General features: G+C 41.9%; 1 protein-coding gene across 1 annotated transcript in view; it reads right to left on the bottom strand.

Moving 5' to 3' along the window:
- Positions 1–22,173, bottom strand: part of LOC131197986 (vomeronasal type-2 receptor 26-like) — a 54,106-nt gene extending 31,933 nt beyond the window's left edge. Inside the window, exons 1-6 of the mRNA XM_058182494.1 lie at positions 21,956–22,173; positions 20,076–20,253; positions 13,550–14,410; positions 12,185–12,412; positions 6,952–7,078; positions 3,700–4,633 (exon numbers count right to left, since the gene is read on the bottom strand). Coding sequence (XP_058038477.1) covers positions 3,700–4,633; positions 6,952–7,078; positions 12,185–12,412; positions 13,550–14,410; positions 20,076–20,253; positions 21,956–22,173 — 2,546 coding nt within the window. The remainder of the gene's footprint in view (positions 1–3,699; positions 4,634–6,951; positions 7,079–12,184; positions 12,413–13,549; positions 14,411–20,075; positions 20,254–21,955) is intronic.
- Positions 22,174–23,290: the final 1,117 nt, after the last annotated feature.

Raw genomic sequence — 23,290 nt, forward strand, 5'->3', positions numbered from 1 at the left:
CTCAATGTTTTGAAATTTTAAATAAAAATCAGATTTGACCATTTCCAACTGAATTATTGTTTTCTCTTGCATTTCTTGAATTTTATCAGTTACTGACACTGCTACTGCTTCAGTTTTGTCCCTATCTGGAGTGAGGAGTGTTGGCTAAAGCCAACATGTCTTAATAATTGCAAAATGAGGCTATATTTTGACATGTCCAACCTGTCAGGCCTGGAAGCCATCTTTTGCATTGGATCTTCAGGCTTGCCACATTTACTACTGTGGGAAATTGGGAGGGGGGATTGTATGGAGCAAGGGCGATATACAGTCATAATAAAACTCCAGCTCATGCTGCTTCCTCTGTTTGGATTCTATTGAGGATGACGAGAGCTTAATAAAGTGCTCCCTATCTAGCATGGTTGTGCATCACAAATGCATGAAATTAACCAAAGCCATGGCCCAATTCATACAAGAGGCCTCACTCCCATCTTCTCATTTTGCACTCCCACTTCTCTGCCGATCTTGCAAACCAAAACTAGACAATGTCAATGCCCTGCAAGAAAGGGTTATCTCTATTGAATCTCGTTTAGCATCCCTTGATTCCTAGGAAGCAGGAGATGGCAAGCTACATCTGGAAAATCTTATCAAGAAAACTGCAGAGACATGTCCAGGTGGTCATCTGGGATCAACAGACTTTCAACCAACTTTTAAAAATGGAGATCATTGCAAAGAGGCAGGATATAAGAAATAAATTCTAAACTCTTGATTCAGGAAATGTCATAGTGAAAATGGACCACTTTTTGTTAAGTCTGATTAGTTCTGAATATTGGAGAGCACACGAGCTTATACTTCATCTGGCTTCCTGTTTGAAGATCCAAGAAAGAAAGTAAACTATGATGACCTGGGGCGTGGCACAAAGGCAACACAGCCAGAGAATAAGTCCCTTTATTAGCTCCAAACTTTGGCCCCAATGTCCCTTTACTCTCCGGTCTGGAGAAAAACTCTTCCACCAACCTGTAAGCAGACAAAACTTTCAACTATAAATCCCACAAGGCAAGATAAGGTAACTTATCTGACTTTGCCCTTCCCCAGTTTCCTCCACAGCTAATGGAGCCACTCTCTCACTCTCTGTCAGCTATTCCTTTTCTGTCTCAGAGTCAGACTCTGACAGGGGTCTGACACGGGGTGAAATCTAAAAAATTTCCCTACCGGTTCTGTGGGTGTGGTTAATTGGTGGGCGTAGCTTGGTGGTCAGATGGCTGGGTGGGCATGACCGATAACAATAAATAATAAAAAAAATAAACAAAGTATAAAAAGTAATAAAAGGTACCAAAAACCAACTTTCACACTTTACACACACACAACACAACACAACACAACTGACTCACACACAATGAAAAAGTAGCTGCACTTCACACTTCACACAGCCATAAAAAGCTCAAAAACCAACTTTCATACTTTACACACATACAACACAACACAACTCACTCACACACACACACACAAAATATCACATACAACTTTCTGAGATTTTGTGTGTTTGTGTTGTTAGAGTGAAACCCTACAGAAACACACCAATTCTCAGAAAGCTGCACAAATATTTTATTTTATTATTAAGTTTTGTGGACTTCAATTTCCAGAGTTCCTCAGCCAGCAAAGCCAGCCAGCACTAGTCACTCAGTGATGAAATAGATTAGCTAAGTTTATATTAGTTCTGTCTGGTGCTGAAAGCGAAACTGGGGCTTTCCAGCTAGGAAAAAAGCCATGAGGTCGATCAGTAATCAGGTAAGTGCCTTAGAATCTCTTAAAAGGAGGTTTTTTTAAGGTTCTGCTGATGAGGAACTCAGGTGAGATCCCCAGAGTAGCCTTTAATTTTTTTTTAAGTTTAAAGGCTCTGCCGATCTCAGCTGAGGGGCGGGATCCTCAAAGGCTTTTTTTTACTTTTAAAGGCATGTTTCGGCTGAAGCAAAACCTTCTTTTAAAAGTAAAAAAAAAAACCTCTGCTGATGGTGGGGCTCAGCAGAGGCGGGGGGGCGGGGCTAGGGATTTTTGCTACTGGTCCTCCAAACCAGCAGCCACCATCGCTATTGGATCACGTGAGCCGGTCTGATCCGGGAGCATTTCACCCCTTGACATAAACAAATCAAAGGATAGTAATATAAAGAAACAAACAGCATCATTGTCTTATGCTTAATGTCTCTGAAATATCTATTCTGTTAGCTACTTTAAGTATTACTGAGGGTCTAGAAAGACTAGGTGGATAGGATTACTTCCATGAAACTGAAGTTCATCCATTATTATGTCTAATGGATGAACTTGATCTTTACCAGGGTTGTCAAACTTGATTTCCTTGAGGGCCACATCAGGGTTATGTTTGACCTTGAGGGAGCTAAGTTGGGAATCGCTGGGCTGGGTGTGGCCAGCTTGACGTCACTTGTGTCAGGGGTGCCTGTGGCGACGTCAGCACTCTGCCAGCAAAAACGGGCTTCCAAACTCTTTTTTTTGGGTGGGGGGATGAGACAGCTTCCAGCAACCTTCTGTCAGCATAAACAGAGCTCAGGAGGGCTGGAATCTCTCTTGAGCTCCTTTTTCAGTTGTGATGGTGCCCTGCAACCCTTGACCAGTGAAAATGGAGCTCAGGAGGGCCACATGCAGCCCTGCTGAGCTCCGTTTTTACTGGCAAAGACATTGAGGGCCGGTCCTTTGCTGTTTCCAGGAAGGCCCTGGGGCCGATCTAAGCATCCCATGGGCCAGATCCAGCCCCTGGGCCTTGAGTTTGACACCCTTGGTCTTTACCATCTATGCATATATTCTGACTAAAAAAAGATCCACCTAGACTGATCTGACAGTGAATCTATGCTATTGTCCCCCTTCGCCTCCATCCGAGTGATGACTTAATTAGCTGGCACTATCAGCTCTGGCAGCAGAATAGTAAGCAACTGCCAAGTGTCTCTGTTATCTCCCTCGATGCCAATGAGTCACCCAGGAACAAACTTCAACTCTTATTTAATCAGTTGATTTGCCTGCTACAAAGAGGCACAGCGGGGTGATGCTCCATGACTCAGCACTTCCTAGGCCTGCCCTACCCCTGCTTCTGTTGTTCCCTTGTCTCCTGCCAATGAAACCTAGGGTCCAACCAAGCCTGATTGCCATCAGCTGGGTCTAAATGTGTGGCCTGGTGGGGGGAAAGAGTCAGGGGACAGAGGCCTCGTTATCTCTTCCACCTGGCCTGCTTCTGGTTCCTGGAGCTGAGCCAGGGAAGCCGGTACTCCCGAGGTAAGTCCTGACAGCCCTTCCCCCTGACTTTCCAAGTCACTTTCTGGCAGGAGGCCCGGCTCCAAGTCACTTTCTGGCAGGAGGCCTGGCTCGGGGGGCACAGACACAACAGCTATTTACTCAATAACGTACCCTCCAAAAGAATGTTGGAAACTACTATCCAATAATAGCTTCTTAGCTTCTTAAGAGCTCTGAACTGGATTTTGGTAACTATCATCTTATACTTAAGCCTCCTTCAAAGCTTTACTCATGAAGACCCAAGACTATAACAAATCTGAGCAACTGGTAAGCAAAATCCTGGGCAAAATCTTTGTTGTACTTTATTGGTTGACATGGATATAAACCTGGGTACATTCCAACATTAGACAAATATTTATTTTGTGCATTTTTGGGGGAAAAAATCTGGCTCAGACTGCGAAGTCTAACAGAAAAAGTAAACCTAACAGTGAAGAGAATTTATAAGATTTGGAAACATAATTTAGGTTTTTTTTAATAAGTTTGTCCTTTTTATTTAAATCAGGTCTTAGAAGAATAATATAGCATTTTGGGAAAAAGATACAGCCAAGCAATCCCATTGCTGAAGCCAAAATAGAGAAGATCTCCACCACCACCATGTACTTTCCCTTGGTGCTCAGATAGGTGGGAACAAATGTTACCCAAACACTGCAAAAGACCAACATGCTGAAGGTGATGAATTTGGCTTCATTGAAGCTGTCAGGTAAATTCCTAGCTAGGAAGGCTACTGTGAAACTGATACCAGTCAAGAACCCCATAAAGCCAAGGACAGTATAAAACATGATGGCTGATCCTTCATTACATTCTAGTACAATTTCTTCAGCCATTGAGTGAATATTAGAATCTGGAAATGGGGGACAAATTGCCAACCACACAACACAAATTGTGACTTGTACCAGGGAGCAAGAAAGGACAATGGAGTTGGCTAGTCTTTTCCCCACGCATTTCTTTATTTGGGATCCTGGTTTGATGGCCATGAAAGCAAGAACCACTATGGTTGTTTTACCCAAAATGCAAGACATGGCTACAGAGAAGATAATGCCAAAAGCAGTTTGTCGCATGAGACATTTCACTGGATCGGGCTGTCCAATGAAAAGAAAAGTGCAGAGGAAAGATAGCTGGAGAGCAATGAGAAGAATGTAGGTGAGGTTCCTGTTGTTGGCTTTGACTATGGGGGTTTCCCACTGTTTAATGAAGATCCTCAGCACCAAAGCCGAAGTTACAAAAAACAAGACAGCTACCGTGGTCAAAGTGATTCCCAAGGGTTCTTCGTAAGACAAGAAAGTTATCTGTTTTTCAATGCAAAGATTGTGAGCTTCATTTGGGTATTGATCTTCTGGACATTGGAAACAGTCATCTGCATCTGAAGAAGAAAACATTAATATTTATAGCTCAGAGTTATGAAATGAAGGGTCCTTGATGCTCTCTGAGCTTGGTTGTTTTCTTGCAGACATTTCATTACCCAAACTAGGTAATTTCATCAGTGCTAGTGACTACACTGATGATGTTACCTAGTTTGGATAAAGAAACATCTGTAAGAAAACAACCAAGGTCAGAGAGCACTAAGGGCCTGTTGTGGTCTGCCAACAGCCTGCGGACCTGGCAGCAGAGTTGGACAGTGAGGAGGGGAGGATAATGGGCCAGTTCTGGAGTCACGGGAATGCCTGGACAAGGGTTCTGTGTTGGAGGCAGAGATGGGGCCAGGGCCATCTGGGAGCAATGTGTGAACTCCGGAACCCTAGAGGCAGACAACAGAGAGGCAGAGGAACAGGGGGACCCTGTTCCTAGTGCATGCATGAGAAGAGCTGCCAGAAGGCAAGAGCAGCTGAAGCAAAAAGGACGACTCGGGAGTAAGGCCAGAAGATGATTGGCCACTCTCATAAGGCTTAAAAGAGCAGCAACGAGCCGGTTGGTTCTTTGTGGAAAAGCAATGTTCATTCTAGTGCTTCTTGTCAGCGTCTTTTAAACTTTGTGTGGTTTTTGCCATGAAAAGCCTTTGGCAGGTTGCCAAAGACAACATGGTTGGTGGTAAGGCCGAAGGACTGTTTATAAAGAATTTGTTTTGGGCTAAACTGAGAATTAATTCATTCTCAGCTGTTTTAATAAAGCAAGTTTGTTTTGAATTGTGTTTGATAATCACTACTTGGGCCTCAGTCACAGCAGGACCCCTCAAAGAAAATATTGTGACCCAAATAAGCTATGAATGCAAGTCCATTTATTTCTAATTAATTATGTCTGTTTTATTTGTTGTTGTTTTTTTAGCGTATGGCATGCGTTAGCCAGGGATCACTGAGGTGGTTGGCTGTCTCTGTGAAAGGAATTTTTTGGGCGGTGTTATCTTTACCCATGGGATGCCTGAATGCTGGTAAGCAATTGGGGAGGGGGGACTCCTTTCTTGTCCCTACACAGTTTATTCACTCACAGGAATTGAGTTGCTGACCTCAGCGGTGCGCAGGCCCAGCATCTTAGCATGTGAGCCAGGGCAGCCCTGTGTTTTATTTGTATTACAGTATTACAAATTAAGAATGAGAACATCCACATGCATAAAAGTAGCCTGCATGTGCTTGGTCACAAGAATGTTGTTTGCGTCAATCTCTGTCATGTTGGAGGATGGAAGGGACTGCAAAAGAGAAATGTTTATCTTAATTCAAAGTTTCCTAGTTTATTTTCCAGAGAAATGTTATGATACTTCTTTGTGAGCTCTTCTTGAACATCCTACTTAATAACTGACTTATTTTACGGAAGATGAGTTCAAATCTATCAGTTTTCCTCTTAATAAGTGACTTCTCTATATCTAGGAAAAGGTAATTTCCATCAACTCATAAACATTTTTGTTTTGGATATTCTTCATGTTCAACTGACAATTGTTTTAGCAAGAATTGCAGTTATTTATAAGGGTTAAAGATCCATGAGGATTGTAATTCACTATCAGAGCAGGAGGAGGACCAATATTTATGTTCCATATCTACTTATATGCCTACTTCTCTCCAGCATGGATGAACTCATCTTTGTGCTTCTTTATACCTAACATAGTATCATGAGCCATGGTGGCGCAGTGAATAGAATGCAGTATTGTGGGCTACTTCTGCTGATTGCCAACTGCCAGCAGTTCAGCAGTTCAATTCTCATCAGCTCACGGTTGACTCAGCCTTCTTTCTCCCAAGGTCAATAAAATAAGGATCCAGATTGTCGGGGGCAATATGTTGGCTCTGTAAACTGCTTAGAGACGGCTGTAAAGCACTGTGAAGCAGTATATAAGTCTAAGTGCTATTGCTATATTCAGTTCACTTCCTTCAAAGATGAAGAATAATAAAACACAAGTGTTCAACTTCTTCTCCAGTGCTCCAAATTTTCTTAATTTTAAGAAAATTCTTCTCTCACTTAGCAAGAAGTCTTTTCATGCTATAGAATTTCAGATATAATTTCAAAAAAAAAATTTTTTTTTAAAAATTCAGGGATAACAACACAGACTAGCAATTCAGATTTAGATGTTACGAAAAAGTTTTGAAGAAAAAAAATCTAATACAGAGGTTGCCTTACTTCAATGAAGCCAATACTCCGAATTCTGAATAACAGATTATATCTGAGAACAATATAATGCAGATTAAAAAACAGACAGGTCCACTATACTGCTGGTGAAAATCAATAAGTCTTCTCAATTATATACATGACACACCTTACCTAATCTGTTTGAAATTTTCCCCTCTGCACAAGGAAGACAATCAAAGCAGCAAAATGGCTTCTCATCTATTTTTTTCTTGAAGTAGCCTGGATAACAATTTTCATTGCATATAGAAAGTGGTAGTGCCTGTTCAGAAATGAAACCAGGAGGGAGTTCAATAGTTGCATATTATACACATGTATTTCACCATGTTTATGATATTCTGATAAATTTGCATGAATTTTTGAGAAATTCTATACATGGGATACAAATTCAACGTATTATTAAATAAGAACATTTAATTAATGTCACCATAATAACCTGAAAACCATCACAAATCCGTTCTTAGACCCCTTGCAATTTGCATACCGAGCAAATAGATCAACAGATGATGCTGTTAATATGGCTCTGCACTACATCCTACAACATCTTGAGTCTCCAAAGACCTATGCAAGGATCCTTTTTGTAGACTTTAGTTCAGCATTCAATACCATCATTCCAGACATTCTTCTAACTAAGCTAAACCAGCTACAGGTACCGGAACAGACTTGTAAGTGGATCACAAGCTTCCTAACAAACAGGAAGCAGCAGGTGAAGCTAAGCAAGATCACATCAAATACCTGTACAATTAGCACAGGGGCCCCCCAAGGCTGTGTGCTCTCCCCACTTCTCTTCTCTCTGTATACCAATGACTGCATCTCCAATGATCCATTTGTTAAGCTACTGAAGTTCGCAGATGACACAACAGTGATTGGTCTCATTCGAGACAATGACGAATCCGCATATAGACGAGAGGTCGAACGACTAGCCTTGTGGTGCAACCAAAACAATCTGGAACTGAACACACTCAAAACCGTAGAAATGGTGGTAGACTTTAGGAAAACCCTTCCATACTTCCACCTCTCACAATACTTGACAACACAGTATCAACAGTAGAAACCTTCAAATTTCTGGGTTCTATCATATCGCAAGATCTCAAATGGACAGCTAACATCAAAAACATCATTAAAAAAGGACAACAAAGAATGTTCTTTCTGCGCCAACTCAGTAAGCTCAAACTGCCCAAGGAGCTGCTGATCCAATTCTACAGAGGAATTATTGAGTCTGTCATTTGCACCTCTATAACTGTCTGGTTCAGTTCTGCAACCCAACAAGAAAAACACAGACTTCAGAGGATAATTAGAACTGCAGAAAAAATAATTGCTACCAACCTGCCTTCCATTGAGGACCTGTATACTGCACGAATCAAGAAGAGGGCCATGAAAATCGTTGCAGATCCCTCGCATCCTGGACATAAACTGTTTCAACTCCTACCCTCAAAACGACGCTATAGAGCACTGCACACCAGAACAACTAGACACAAGAACAGTTTTTTCCCGAAGGCCATCATTCTGCTAAACAAATAATTCCCTCAACACTGTCAGACTATTTACTGAATCTGCACTACTATTAATCGTTTCATAGTTCCCATCACCAATCTCTTTCCACTTATGACTGTATGACTATAACTTGTTGCTGGCAATCCTTATGATTTATATTGATATATTGATCATCAATTGTGTTGTAAATGTTGTACCTTGATGAACGTATCTTTTCTTTTATGTACACTGAGAGCATATGCACCAAGACAAATTCCTTGTGTGTCCAATCACACTTGGCCAATAAAATTCTATTCTATTCTATTCTTGTCTATATGTCCTCATGGAGCCATGCATTTCCTAAGATATGGTGTAGTCAGAAAACCTCTTAGGTTTTCTGAAGGCTTAATTGTTCAAACTGGACTTCCCTCAAATTCCATTTTGGTCAATCTGATCAGTAAATATCTTTATCAACCCTGAAGTGAACATGGCTGAGGCCATCTTGGAGGCTTCAGGGTTGCCACACACTAGTGGGAGGGGGGGGAATAGTTAAATGGGGTTTGTAGTCAAAACAATACAACTTTCCTGTGGGAACTCAAGGACATTCACACAAGTGGCTGGCCAGAGGAGGAGTGAAATAACCAAGCAACTGGCCAACTCCTGGACTGGACAGCATGACCAGTGAATTGAGGGTGGGGGAGGAAGGGAAAATTTTTTACTTTTAATTGGGTGAAAGCCACAGGAACGTTTAGAGCCGGTTTTCACCAGTTGTGCCAATACAATAAAACTGTTCTTTGAGGAATTTGCCTGCCTCAGAGTTCTAATTTTTATGGAACTTGGAATGCTGACAATTTGTGGAGATTCTCAATCATCCAGGTCATAATTGTCCCAAAGGTGTTTTTCAAAAGGCAACTGGACTTTCTTGGGTTTTTTCCTTAAAACATTTGAAAAACGTTCAGTTCTTTGAGAACTGAAGAAGCTTCTTCCATGAGAAATAAAATACTTTCAAGGGAAAAAAACAAAACAGGAAAGGCCAGTTGTCTTTTGAAAAGCATCTTTGGGATGAATCTGATCAGTAGTTTATCCCATGATTTATAGGTGAAATTAAACCTTGGAATAATCTGCATTTTCATTGATTCTTTCTGTCAAATAGTTCCTGAAAAGTAATACTGTGAAGGTAGACTATAATAAAATTATAAGGTAGTGATTTTCTACCCTTAACTGATGAAGAAAAATAAATGTGGAACATGAGCAGGAATAAGACATTTCAACCAGTACAGTGTCTCAGCATATAGCTTCTTTATTATTAAATAATTTCCAGCTTTTATAACTCAAAGATGGTTTCCTATGTAGGGCAACCTGAAAATTCCAGCTGGTAATTACATACATTCAGAAATGCACATAGATTTTATTTATTTATTTTATTTCTTATTTATTTTATTTATTTATTTTGTCACACAGTATATATAAGCGTAAGCATGAAGTAACTATACAATATATAAGTATATATATATAAGTATGGGTATGTAATAACTATATTAATTGGATAAACAAAAGGAAACAATAGGACAGGAATGGTAGGCACTCTTGTGCTCTTATGCACGCCCCTTATTATTTATTTATTTATTTATTGTTTATATTTATATACCGCCCTATCTCCCAAAGGACTCAGGGCGGTTTACAGGCATTTAAAAAACAAAAAATACAATAAATACAATTCTAAAAACAATTAAAAAACTTATTCAAAAGCCTTAATTAAAAATATAAAAATTAAAACCCAAGATAAAACCCACAAACTAAAATCTAACTCAGTCCTGCGCAGTTAAATAGATATGTTTTAAGCTCATGGAAGGTCCAAGGTCCGAAGCTGACGAAGTCCTGGGGCAGTTCATTCCAGAGGTGGGAGCCCCCACAGAGAAGGCCCTTCCTGGGCGTCGCCAGACGACATTGCCTCGCTGACGGCACCCTGAGGAGTCCCTCTCTGTGAGAGCGCACGGGTCGGTGAGAGGTATTCGGTAGCAGCAGGCGGTCCCGTAGATAACCCGGCCCTATGCCATGGAGCGCTTTAAAGGTGGTCACCAAAACCTTGAAGCGCACCCGGAAGGCCACAGGCAGCCAGTGCAGTCTACGCAGGATGGGTGTTATACGGGAGCCACGAGGGGCTCCATCTATCACCCGCGCAGCCGCATTCTGGACTAACTGCAGCCTCCGGATGCCCTTCAAGGGGAGCCCCATGTAGAGAGCATTGCAGTAATCCAGGCGAGATGTCACGAGTGCGTGGGTGACCGTGCATAGGGCATCCCGGTCCAGAAAGGGGCGCAACTGGCGTACCAGGCGAACCTGGTAGAACGCTCTCCTGGAGACGGCCGTCAAATGATCTTCTAGAGACAGCCGTTCATCCAGGAGGACGCCTAAGTTGCGAACCCTCTCCATCGGGGCCACTGACTCGCCACCGATGGTCAGCCGCGGATTTAGCTGACTGTACCGGGATGCCGGCATCCACAGCCACTCTGTCTTGGCGGGATTGAGCTTACAGACCTCTTAGGAATGGGGTGAGGTCAATGGCTTAGTGGCTTAGGACCTGGGTACTTACGGGACCGCCTGCTGTTACCACATGCCTCCCACCGACCCGTACGCTCCCATAGAGAGGGACTTCTCAGGGTGCCGTCCGCCAAACAATGTCGGCTGCCGGCCCCCAGGGGAAGGGCCTTCTCTGGAACGAGCTTCCCCCGGGTTTACGTCAAATACCTGACCTTCGGACATTCCGTCGCGAACTGAAGACACATCTTTTTATTCGCGCGGGGCTGGCTTAAATTGGATTTTTAATAGTGAAATTTTATCAATTTTAAATGGGGTTTTAATTGACGGTAATTTTTTAACTTCAGGCTAATTTTAAATAAGTTTTTTAAATGGTATTTTAACTTGTATATTTGTATTGTTGGTTTTATCTTGCCTGTACACCGCCCTGAGTCCTTCGGGAGAAGGGCGGTATAAAAATCAAATAAAATAAAATAAATAAATAAATAAATAAATAAATGGTAGATAGTTTTTGGTTGAAGCTTTTGGGATTTTGGGAAGAGACCACAGAGTCAGGTAGTGTATTCCAAGTATTAACAACTCTGTTACTGAAGTCATATTTTCTGCAATCAAGATTGGAGCGGTTAACATTAAGCTTAAATCTATTGTGTGCTCATGTATTGTTGCAATTGAAGCTGAAGTAGTCTTTGACAGGAAGGACATTGTAATAGATGATTCTATGAGTTAAATTCAAGTCATGTCGTAGACAGCATAGTTCTAAACTTTCTAAACCCAGGATTTCAAGTCTGGTGGCATAAGGTATTTTGTTGTATTCAGATTTCTTTTGTTTTATTTTTTATTATTTTTTATTTTATATATTATTTTATATATTTTATAATGGAAGCCCTTGTACACGATGGCGAACCTATGGCACATATGCCAGAGGTGGCGTGCGAGCTGTTGCCCCAGTTCAGCCCCACCGTGCATGTGCGTGTGCCTCCCGTTGGCCAGCTGGTCTTCAAGGTCTCTGCTGCGTGGGCGGGGGAGCGCATGAGGGAGCTGCGTGCACATGCTGAGGGGTGGGGGGCATGGGGGACATGTGGGGAGGCACATGCACATGTGCGGGGGCCGTGCATGATTTGCATTTTGGGGTTTTGGGCGTGCGCACATTTGCACATGCACACGCTTCGGGCACTCGGTCTGGAAAAGGTTAGCCATCACTGTCCTATATAATCTAATCCCTGCTCTGTTCATTTTTCAACACATTTTCTTGGCTTAATTTTATTACTACAATGAAGTCACTCAAATGATAAAACTTGATTTTTGAAAGCGGCAGGGAGGAGGATTCTAGACAACCTGAAATGTCAGTAGGAAATACCTGGTTGAACATGGTCGGCCAGATGATGTTTCCTTCAGAAATCCTGAAAGACTCTTCAAGAGAAGCCAATGGGTCTATCTTTCCAACTTTGATTTTAAGGAAAGTTTGGTTTGGGAACGTGATCCAGTTGATGATATCGAATCCAGTTCCTAATTCCCCCTTTTCATTAAAGAAAACTTTTTCCCCAACACTGTTGTTAAATAAGACTGTTTTCAGGTGAGGATGGAGCTAAATGGAAGCAGATCAAACACAAATGTTTTGTATTTGAATTATATTGATTTTTTAGCTTTGTGAATTAATTGTGCACCAGCAATGGGTTTCCAATATTCTTAACACTGGTTCACTGCATGCACACTCGCTTCATGTGTGCACCTTCTGCGCATGCGCCCAGCCTTCGCCGCATGCACTTTGCTCCCACGTGTGCCTTCTGCGCATGGGCCCAGCCTCAAAAACTTGGCTAAATAGGACGGCATTATGCTGGGACAGGTGGGCAAGCCCACCCACAGTTGTCACTACCGGTTCACCCGAACCAGTCTGAACCGGCTGAATACCATCTCTGTTGTGCATGCTATCCAGGGTTACATGTCTGAGATGGTAAAGGTAAAGGCAAAGGTTCCCCTCGCACATATGTGCTAGTCGTTGCCGACTCTAGGGGGCGGTGTTCATCTCCGTTTCAAAGCCGAAGAGCCAGCGCTGTCCGTAGTCATCTCTGTGGTCATGTGGCCGGCATGACTCAACGCCAAAGGCGCACAGAATGCTGTTACCTTCCCACCACAGGTTTTCCCTATTTTTTCTACTTGCATTTTTACGTGCTTTTGAAACTGCTAGGTTGGCAAAAGCTGGGACAAGTAATGGGAGCTCACCCCGTTACATGGCAGCACTAGGGATTCGAACCGCTGAGCTCCCAACCTTTCGATCGACAAGCTCAACGTCCTAGCCTCTGAGCCACCGCATCCCTGCTGAGATGGGCAGCTACATAAATCCCTGCTGAGATGGGCAGCTACATAAATCCAACAAATAAATAAATAAATGCAATTGATCTGGAAAAATCAATATCCCTACGCTAAATGTACAGTAGTACCTTTTAAGAGGTGAATTGTAATATTAATAAACATAATGTTGCCAAAGTGAAAATGGCTTGACAAAGCTACAAACTGTATTATGAAAAGGTGATCAAATGCATTTTTCAGATTGGATCCTTCCCACCCATTGCTGTCATAAAACATGAACCAGGGCAGAGGTTTGTGTAATTTCTAAACTTTCCGGATACTGAACCTGAAATGTACAGTTTTGCGGTCAGAAAATCACCTGATCGCATCCGGAAAGCTTGATCAATGTAGCATTGTAAATTTTTCTATTATTTACCTGCCATGTTTCTTCCTTGAGAATCATCAGGCTTCCATGGTCCACCCTTGCTCTGTGTTTGTATTTGGATAAAAGCATGGCTTCCAAAGCATGTGCCACAGCATAGATTGCATTGTAGATGCTGTAACTCTGCCCAGTCATGGTGGTCTCAAACATAGAATTGGGAAGAGTCTCCAGCTTCTCTTCTCCAGTACACAGCTTTCCAGCGTCCTCACCTAACTTATCTTTAAAGAAAGAACATTCAAATGCCTGTTCCCAGAACAATCTTGTTAAATGGTCGTCTTCTTCTGAAGTGGGGCTTCTCATTCGCAAGAACGATTTGAACTCAGTCACCTCCTTGGAAGAAACTGCAAAGGATACGGCACCATGCATAAAGTCCAAAGGCCGTATTTTCTGAAAAGGGATTGACGTGAACTCCATTTGGGCTGGCATGATCCAAACTTTGTCTTTTCTCCTTACCGGTATATCCTCATATTCTGAAAGATAGGGAAATATTCTGAAAACGGCAACGACCTGGTTTTCACAGTAGAGGATCACAACATTGGCCGTGCTGTTCATGACAACCTTGTACAGGGCAATAAAATCTTTAAATGCAGTGTCAATGTCATTAGAAAAAGTTTCTTTGGGCAACTCTTGCATGAAGTCAAAGCAAATACCTTTCCGGGCAAACAGTGTAAGGGCATTCCGTACAAACCTCTGTCCACTCTCATCACGTTGGGAAATCAGCCCTATCCATATCCATTTTAAATGCAAAAGCAGCTGAAGAATCCCCTTGGTCTGAAGCTCCTCCTTTGGGAAAAAACGGTGAAAGAAAACTGTGTGTTCGCTGTTGTCTATCATTGGGGCTGATCCATATATGAGCTAAGAAAAATAGTTTAGGGTAGTTGGGTTTTAGGGTCTATGAATTCAGACTATGTTGGTCACAAACTTCAAGAGCAATATAGTCTAGAGAGAAACTAGGTTTTTTTCCTTTAATAAATATAAATGAAAAATGAATGAATGAATGAATGAATGAATGAATAATATTTGAATGGCAGAGATTTGACGATCTATTGATTCAGTAATTCCTAGAAGATAGGCTCAAGATCCAGACGGATCTTGACAGACTTGAACACTGGGCCCTATCTAACAAAATGAAATTCAATGTAGAGAAAAGTAAAGTCCTACACTTAAGTAAGAAAACTGGGGGAAACCAGGCTTAATAGCAGTGACTGTCAGAGGGATCTTGGCGTCTTAGCGGACAACCAGTTTTTATTTATTTATTTATTTTTATTTTATTCAATTTTTATACTGCCCTTCTCCCGAAGGACTCAGGGCGGTGTACAGCCAAGTAAAAAATCACAGTATCAATATTAAAAGAGATTAAAACAAACATATTATAAAGTGGCCAGATTTAAAACGAATTAAAATATTAAAATATAAATAACCCAATAAAATTTTAACCCAATAAAATTTTAGGCCAGTCCCGCTTGAATAAATAAGTGCGTTTTCAGCTCACGGCGAAAGGTCCGAAGATCAGGCACTTGATGTAAACCAGGGGGAAGCTCATTCCAGAGCATGGGAGCTCCCACAGAGAAGGCCCTTCCCCTGGGGGCCGCCAGCCGACATTGTTTGGCGGAAGGCACCCTGAGAAGGCCCTCTCTGTGAGAGTGTACGGGTCGGTGGGAGGCAAACGGTAACAGCAGGCGGTCCCGTAAGTACCCGGGTCCTAAGCCATGGAGCGCTTTAAAGGTGGTGACCAAAATCTTAAAGTGCACCCGAAAGACCACAGGAAGCCAGTGCAGACTGCGCAGGAGAGGTGTTACATGGGAGCAATGAGTTGCTCCCACTATTACCCGCGCAGCTGCATTCTGGACTAACTGCAGCCTCCGGGTGCACTTCAAGGGGAGCCCCATGTAGAGAGCATTGCAATAATCCAAGCGGGAAGTGACAAGGGCATGAGTGACTGTGCATAAGGCATCCCGGTCAAGGAAGGGGCGCAACTGGCGCACCAAGCGTACTTGGTGGAAGGCCTTCTTGGAGACGGCCGCCAAGTGATTGTCAAATGACAGCCGCCCATCCAAGAGGACACCCAAGTTGCGCACCCTCTCCGTTGGGGCCAATAACTCACCCCCCACAGCCAACTGTGGCTGCAGCTGACTGTACCGGGGTGCCGGCATCCACAGCCACCCCGTCTTGGAGGGATTGAGCTTGAGTCTGTTTCTCCCCATCCAGACCCGTACGGCTTCCAGACACCGGGACAGCACTTCGACAGCTTCGTTGGGGTGGTCCGGGGTGGAAAAGTACAGCTGAGTATCATCAGCGTACAGATGATAACTCACCCAGAAACCACTGATGACCTCGCCCAGCGGCTTCATGTAGATGTTGAACAGGAGGGGCGAGAGAATTGACCCCTGAGGCACCCCACAAGTAAGGCGCCTCGCGGTCGACCTCTGCCCCCCTGTCAACACCGTCTGCGACCGGTCGGAGAGATAGGAGGAGAACCACCGATAAACGGTGCCTCCCACTCCCAATCCCTCCAACCGGTGCAGCAGGATACCATGATCGATGGTATCGAAAGCCGCTGAGAGATCTAATAGGACCAGGGCAGAGGAACACCCCCTGTCCCTGGCCCTCCAGAGGTCATCCACCAACGCGACCAAAGCTGTCTCCGTGCTGTGACCGGACCGGAAGCCGGACTGGAACGGGTCTAGATAGACGGCTTCATCCAGGTACTGGGGAAGCTGCCATGCAACCACACTCTCTACAACCTTCGCCACAAAGCGAAGATTGGAGACTGGACGATAGTTACCCAAAATAGCTGGGTCCAGGGAAGGCTTCTTGAGGAGGGGTCTCACCACCGCCTCTTTCAAGGCGGCGGGGAAAATCCCTTCCAGCAATGAAGCATTTATAATTCCCTGGAGCCAGCCTCGTGTCACTTCCTGAGTAGCCAGCACCAGCCAGGAAGGACACGGGTCCAGTAAACATGTGGTTGCATGTAACCTTCCCAGCAACCTGTCCATGTCCTCGAGAGCCACAGACTCAAACTCATCCCAAACTACCTCAACAAGACGTGCCTCCTCCATCCCATCTGGATCATCACAATTTTGGTCTAAACTATCCCGAAGCTGAACGATTTTATTGTATAGATAACCGTTAAACTCCTCAGCCCGTCCCTGTAGGGGGTCATCCCGCCCCTCCTGATGAAGGAGGGAGCGGGTCACCCGGAACAGGGCGGCTGGGTGGTTATCTGCCGATGCAATGAGGGAGGAAACGTAGGAACGTTTCGTCTCCCTCATTGCCACTAGATAGGTCTTAGTAAAAGACCTCACTAGTGTCCAATCAACCTCGGAACGGCTAGACCTCCAGGTGCTCTCTAGGCGTCTTCTCCGGCGTTTCATCTCCCTCAGCTCCTCAGAGAACCATGGAGCCAAGTGAGATCTACGCCGGGTCAGAGGCCGCAAAGGCACGACATGGTCCAAAGCCCCAGCCGCGGCCTGTTCCCAGGCCGCAACTAGTTCTTCAGTCGTGCCGTGGGCAAGATCCTCAGGAAATGGCCCAAGCTCCATCTGGAACCTCTCTGGGTCCATCAGGCGCCTGGGATGGAACCAACGCATTGGCTCCGTCTCCCTGCAGTGGTGAGCGGCGGTCCGAACATCTAGGCGAAGGAGAAAATGATCTGACCATGACACCGGTTCTGTCACTAAATCTCCTAATTCCAGATCATTAATCCACTGTCCAGAGATAAAAATCAAGTCTAGTGTGCCTCCCCCCGTGTGTGTAGGGCCATCAGTTACTTGAATCAGGTCCATGGCCGTCATGGAAGCCAGGAACTTCTGCGCTGCCATCGACGACAAGCCGGCCGATGGCAAGTTGAAATCTCCCATGACCAAGAGTCTGGGAATCTCAACTGCCACGCCAGCAAGCACCTCTAGCAGCTCAGGTAGGGCTGTAGTCACGCAGCAAGGAGCCAGGTACGTGATCAACAGACCCATCTGATTCCTATGGCCCCACTTCACAAGGAGGGATTCACAACCAGCTATCTGAGACACAGTGGACTCCCTCGGCTCTAGGCTTTCCTTAATCACAACCGCCACCCCGCCACCCCTACCTTGAATATGAGTCAGCGGCGTGCAGCGGCAGCCAAAAAACCCAATGCAATCCTAAATTGCATTAACAGAGAGATACAATCAAGATCAAGCGAGGTACTAATACAACTCTATAAAGCCCTAGTAAGACCACACCTAGAGTACTGAATCCAGTTTTGGTCATCACACTATAAAAAAGAAAAAGTGCAGAGGAGAGCAACAAAGATGATTAGGGGACTGGAGACTAAAAGAACAGGAACTGGGCATGGCTAGTCTAGTGAAGAGAAGGACCAGGGGAGACATGATAGCAGTGTTCCAATATTTAAGGGGCTGCCATAGAGAGGAGGGGGTCAAGCTATTTTCCAAAGCACCTGAAGGCCAGACAAGGAATAATGGATGAAAACTGACCAAGGAGAGATTCAACCTAGAAATGAGGAGGAACTTTCTGACAGTGAAAACAATCAATCAATGGAACAGAACTTGCATTCAGAAGTTGTGGGAGCTTTGTCACCTGAGACTTTCAAGAAAAGATCAGTGCCCTTCCAACTCTGTTAATCTGTTCATTCCTGAACTTTAACAAGATAACAAAATAACAGAAGTTGGAAGGAGCCTTGGAAGTTTTCTAGCCCAACCTCTGCTCAAGCAGGAAACCCTATACAAGTTTTAGACAAATTATTGTCCAATCTCTTCTTAAAATCCTCTAGTGATGGAGCATCCACAACTTCTGAAGGCAAGTCATTCCACTGATTAATTGTTCTAGCTGTCAAGAAATTTCTCCTTCATTCAATTATTTCTCTCCTTGATCAGTTCTCATCTATTGCTTGTTGCTCTGTCTTCAGGTGCTTTAGAAGATAGGTTGACACCTCCCCTTCCTTATGGCAGTCCCTTAGATATTGCAACACTACTATCATGTCACCCCTAGTCCTTCTTTTCATGAAACCAACATACCCAATTCCTGCAACTGTTCTTAATAAACTTTAGTCTCCAGTCCCCTAAACATCTTTATTGCTCTTCTCTGCAATCTTTCTAGATTTATTTTAATTCACAAAATTTTCTTCTCCCGTTTCATGTGATGATCTGCTGTGATATATGATGATATGACATGTGACATATGGTCAAATACAGCTCATCTGCCTGGAATCAACACTGTATATCAGACATTAATACAATTGAATGTGTCCAGAGGTATTTCATGAGAAGAGTACTCCAATCCTCTGCTCACAATAGAATACCTTATGCCACAAGGCTTGATATTTTTGTTTGGACAATCTTGAACTATGCCACCTATGGTCTAACCTAAGCATAGTACACAAAATTGTCTCCTACAACATCCTACTTGTCAACGACTGCTTCAGCTTCAACCACAATAATATATGCGCACACAATAGATACAAGCTCAAGAATTACTGCTCCAAACTTGATTGCAGAAAATACGACTTCAGCAATAGAGTGTTCAATGCCTGGAATGCTCTATCTGACTCCATTGTTACTTCCTCAAACCCCCATAGCTTTAGCCTTAAACTGTCTATCCCATTCCTAGCTAATCATACCCAATGCATTGTCATACATGGTGAACAATTTTTGAAAAAAATACAAAAAAATATTCTTGGTTGCAAAAATAAAAATCACTTCTATGGAATGGAAAGAAATGTTTTCTAAGTATAAAGTCCAACAAGTAGGTCTTGTATAAATTAAATTGAATATCAATACAGATATAGTGTGCATTGTTTTATCATAGCTCAAATTATTTCACGGCCAAGCAGTATATAATGTTGATCAAGGTCCAATATGGGTTGGTCACTGAGACCACATGTTTAGTCTTCCAAGCATTCATCTTGTGCCAGAGCCTCAGGGAACTTCTCTCTACTGGAATGTATATCAATCAAGACACATTATTGATTTATGCATATAAAGGTAAAGGTAAAGGTTAAGGTTAAGGTTAAGATTCCACTGTACATGCATTTCCAGCTCTAGGGCTGATCTCTGTTTCAAAGCCGAAGAGCCAGCGCTGTCCGAAGACATCTCCATGATCATGTGGCCAGCATGACTAAATGTCAAAAGCGCACGGAATGCTGTTTCCTCTCCACCAAAATGGTCCCTATTTTTCTACTTGCATTTTTTACATGTTTTCGAACTGCTAGGTTGACAGAGCTGAGGCAAGTAACGGAAGCTCACTCCATTATGCAGCGCTAGGGATTTGAACCGCTGAACTGCCGACCTTCTGATTGACAAGCTCAGCATCTTAGCCACTAAGCTACCACGTCCCTTTTATGCACATATCACATAACTTAACCCTACTCTTTAGAGAGTTTTGCCTTTTTATTTACTCAGATGGTCAATTTGTTCGCAAATCTCAACTTTAAAAAACAAAAAAAATTAGAAATTGAATAAAAAGCTAACCAACCATAGATATTAGACATCGTGGGGAAAAAAGATCCTTATTCATAAGTCATTCTTACTTGTGGCATCTTGTATATATTCAGAATATTTGACATAAATGGGCAGATGTTTGCATTAGGTCCTGCAATAACAGATATTGTCTTCTCCTGGATATCACACTTATAATTTGGGATGAATTTTCCCTGTGTGGACAGCAGCTCCAGGGAAGCAAAATAAGTCCATTTTGCCATTAAATTGCTGTTAGTGATGCGGATGCCCAGGGTCATGTTAGATAAGAGCTGAGGGTTTTCATTGATCTCCTTCACAGCGAAAATCAAAGCCAGGGTGTGTTGGTAGTTTTGAAGAAAAAACCTGCAACGAGAATTATGGATGCATAGAGTTCTACCTGTAGAGTGAAAACCAATGTGATTTTCTGGCAGCGTCTAGAATTGGGTTTTCTGCTTTCAAATATATTTTAAAACTAACCTATAGCATGAAATATATTTTTATATGAGAAAGAGAACAAACATCTTACACTAGAGAATGAATGAATGACCAAATGGAATATTCATGAAGGATATTACATTTTGCTTGTCTTATTATTTCTAATCCTGCTTTCTATATCTTCTTCCTTCACTTTTTTTTTCTTCTGTAAAAGGTTAAGCTATGCAAGAGTGTAATTGTTTTAATTCTTGGCAACTCTTTAAAGCAACCATGCTGTTTGCCAAGATCATGCAACAACTGCAGAAAGCAGATATGTAATCCTGGAGAAAAAGATAGCTTACTTTGAACAGATTCATGATACAGTAGTGGCTAAAATTGTGGAAACCTTTTGGGAAAAGTGTGTTTTCTAAAACTAGCTAATAGCACCACTTTTTTTTTTTTTTTGGAGTAGAACCATAAAATTATATATCAATGGAAAGATAATTTAATCAAGAATGTAATGAAATAACTTTTATGAAGGATTTGCTATTAAAATAAGAGTTATAAAGAAGAAAAGTGAAACAAGATATACAAAAATTATCACCATAGAAAAAATGAGATATACAAAAATTATCACCAGGTCAGTTAATACTTAGTCAGGTAACCTTTAGCATGAATTATGGCTTTACAATATCTTCCTATAGAGTGAACCAAGTCTTTTAGTTCAGCTTTTATGTAAAACCAAGACTGAATGATTACTTCTATTAACTGGGTTTTATTGCTGGGTCGCTTCTGATTAGTAAGTTTCTTTAGCCGGCTCAATAGATTTTCAATTGGGTTAAGGTCTAGACTATTCCCAGGCCATTCCAGCAGTGGAATATGATTATCTTGAAAGTCACAAAAAAAGTGGTGTTGTTAGCCATCAAACCTCAAAAATACACTTTTCCCAAAAGGTTTCCACAATTTTGGCCACTAGTGTATATTTTACCTACTATATTGTCTAAAGAACCTTCTAAGACTTGAACTCAAAATCCACACAAACCTTCCTTTTCCTTAATATCCATGAAAATAATTCAGATCCTAAATATTGATGTCTGATTAATTTCAAAGGGGGATCAGGGATACATTATTGGCAATTCATTCTACAGTGTATACATTAAAAATTGAACCATAAATTTTTCATCATTTCTAGAAACAAAAGGAATGACTTTATGTAGTCCCTTGATATTATAGGTTTTGTTTTATTTTTCTTTTAAGACAGGAAGTATATACTGTCTTAAAAGATGTATATACTGTCAAAATACATACAAGAAACTTGGATCAATCAGCAAGAAATGCCAACTATTATTGGCATGGTTGATAATGATGATACTATGCTATAATGCAATTATTATCTGATAATTATTACTATAAAGCAGTCGGAAGGTAGGATTTCCATCAGTTCGACATTCCCTCTTTAAATATAGTTAAACACTCAAGTCATCATAGTGAAGAAAGATATCTATTTTATTATATGTTACACTTAATAGCAATATACATGAGGTCATCAACTAGTTCTTCAGATGGATGCCTTCTAAAATTCACTGCATCAGAAATCATGTAGAACTGAGAAAGAATGCCAGCAATGATGAGGTCTCCTCTATGATAACAATTATGCTTAAGAAGATTAGGGTTGCCCAACACACAGCTAGCAGTAGCAGGAATATGGCATACCACATCTGGCAGTAATATCATCAATGACATGAACAGTAGCATATTGTGCAAGAAATCTGAATTTCCTTCTGAAAAGCAAAAGCCTCGTTAAAGTGTGATAGCCTCCATATATGTTCTTTTACTTGCTTGATTGGAACTTGGAAATGTACAGTTTGAAGAACCGGATTGTCACAGTTCGGTCTTTTGCATCTCAGGCTTGAATGGACACGAAATGTTATTTGCTCACTTCAATCGTATTTCATTGTTTATGCTACCCTCCCTGAAGCCCCATAGAGATTTCAGAAGGAATTTAATTAATAAAGTGTCTTTTGGTAATTATAGGAGAGGTAACTACGACTCCTTCTAGGGACACGAAATGGAAAATAACTTCTTCTTTCTTTTCTGAAATAGCAAGAGAGTCTTACGTCTGTCATTTCCCCAGAAAAGTTTGTAAATACTATTAAAGCTTAATCCACTGGTTCGGGCCGGTTCTCCTGAACTGGTAGTAAAACCTACTTTTGGATTGCCGAACTGATAGTAAAAAAATGTAAAAAAAAAAAAAGTCCAACGATTTATTTATTTATTTTATTTTATTTTATTTTATTTTATTATTTAATTTAATTTAATTTAATTTAATTTAATTTAATAATTTAATTTAATTTAATTTAATTTAATTTAATTTAATTTTATTTATTTATTTATTTATTTATTTATTTATTTATTTATTTATTTATTTATTTATTTATTTATTTATTTATTTATTTATTTATTTATTTATTTATTTATTTATTTATTTATTTATCTATTTATCACATTTCTATACCGCCCTTCTCCGAAGACTCAGGGCAGTTTACAGCCAAGATAAAATCGAACAGAAACAAACGTTAAGAACATTATTAAAAATCTAATTCAAAATTGGCCCAATAATTTTAAAAACGAATAAAATATAAAATAAACCCTAATAAAACCACCCGTGTTAAAATTGCGATTAGGCCAACCCTGCACGATGGAACAAGAAAGTCTTGAGCTCGCGCTTAAAGGTCTGGAGGTCAGGGAGTTGGCGTAGCCCCAGAGGTAGCTCGTTCCAAAGGGCAGGAGCCCCCACAGAGAAGGCCCTCCCCCTGGGAGCCACCAGTTGGCATTGTTTGGCTGACAGTACCCTGAGGAGGCCCTCCCTATG

This window comes from Ahaetulla prasina, chromosome 4, assembly GCF_028640845.1.
Source record: "Ahaetulla prasina isolate Xishuangbanna chromosome 4, ASM2864084v1, whole genome shotgun sequence".
NCBI lineage: Eukaryota > Metazoa > Chordata > Lepidosauria > Squamata > Colubridae > Ahaetulla > Ahaetulla prasina.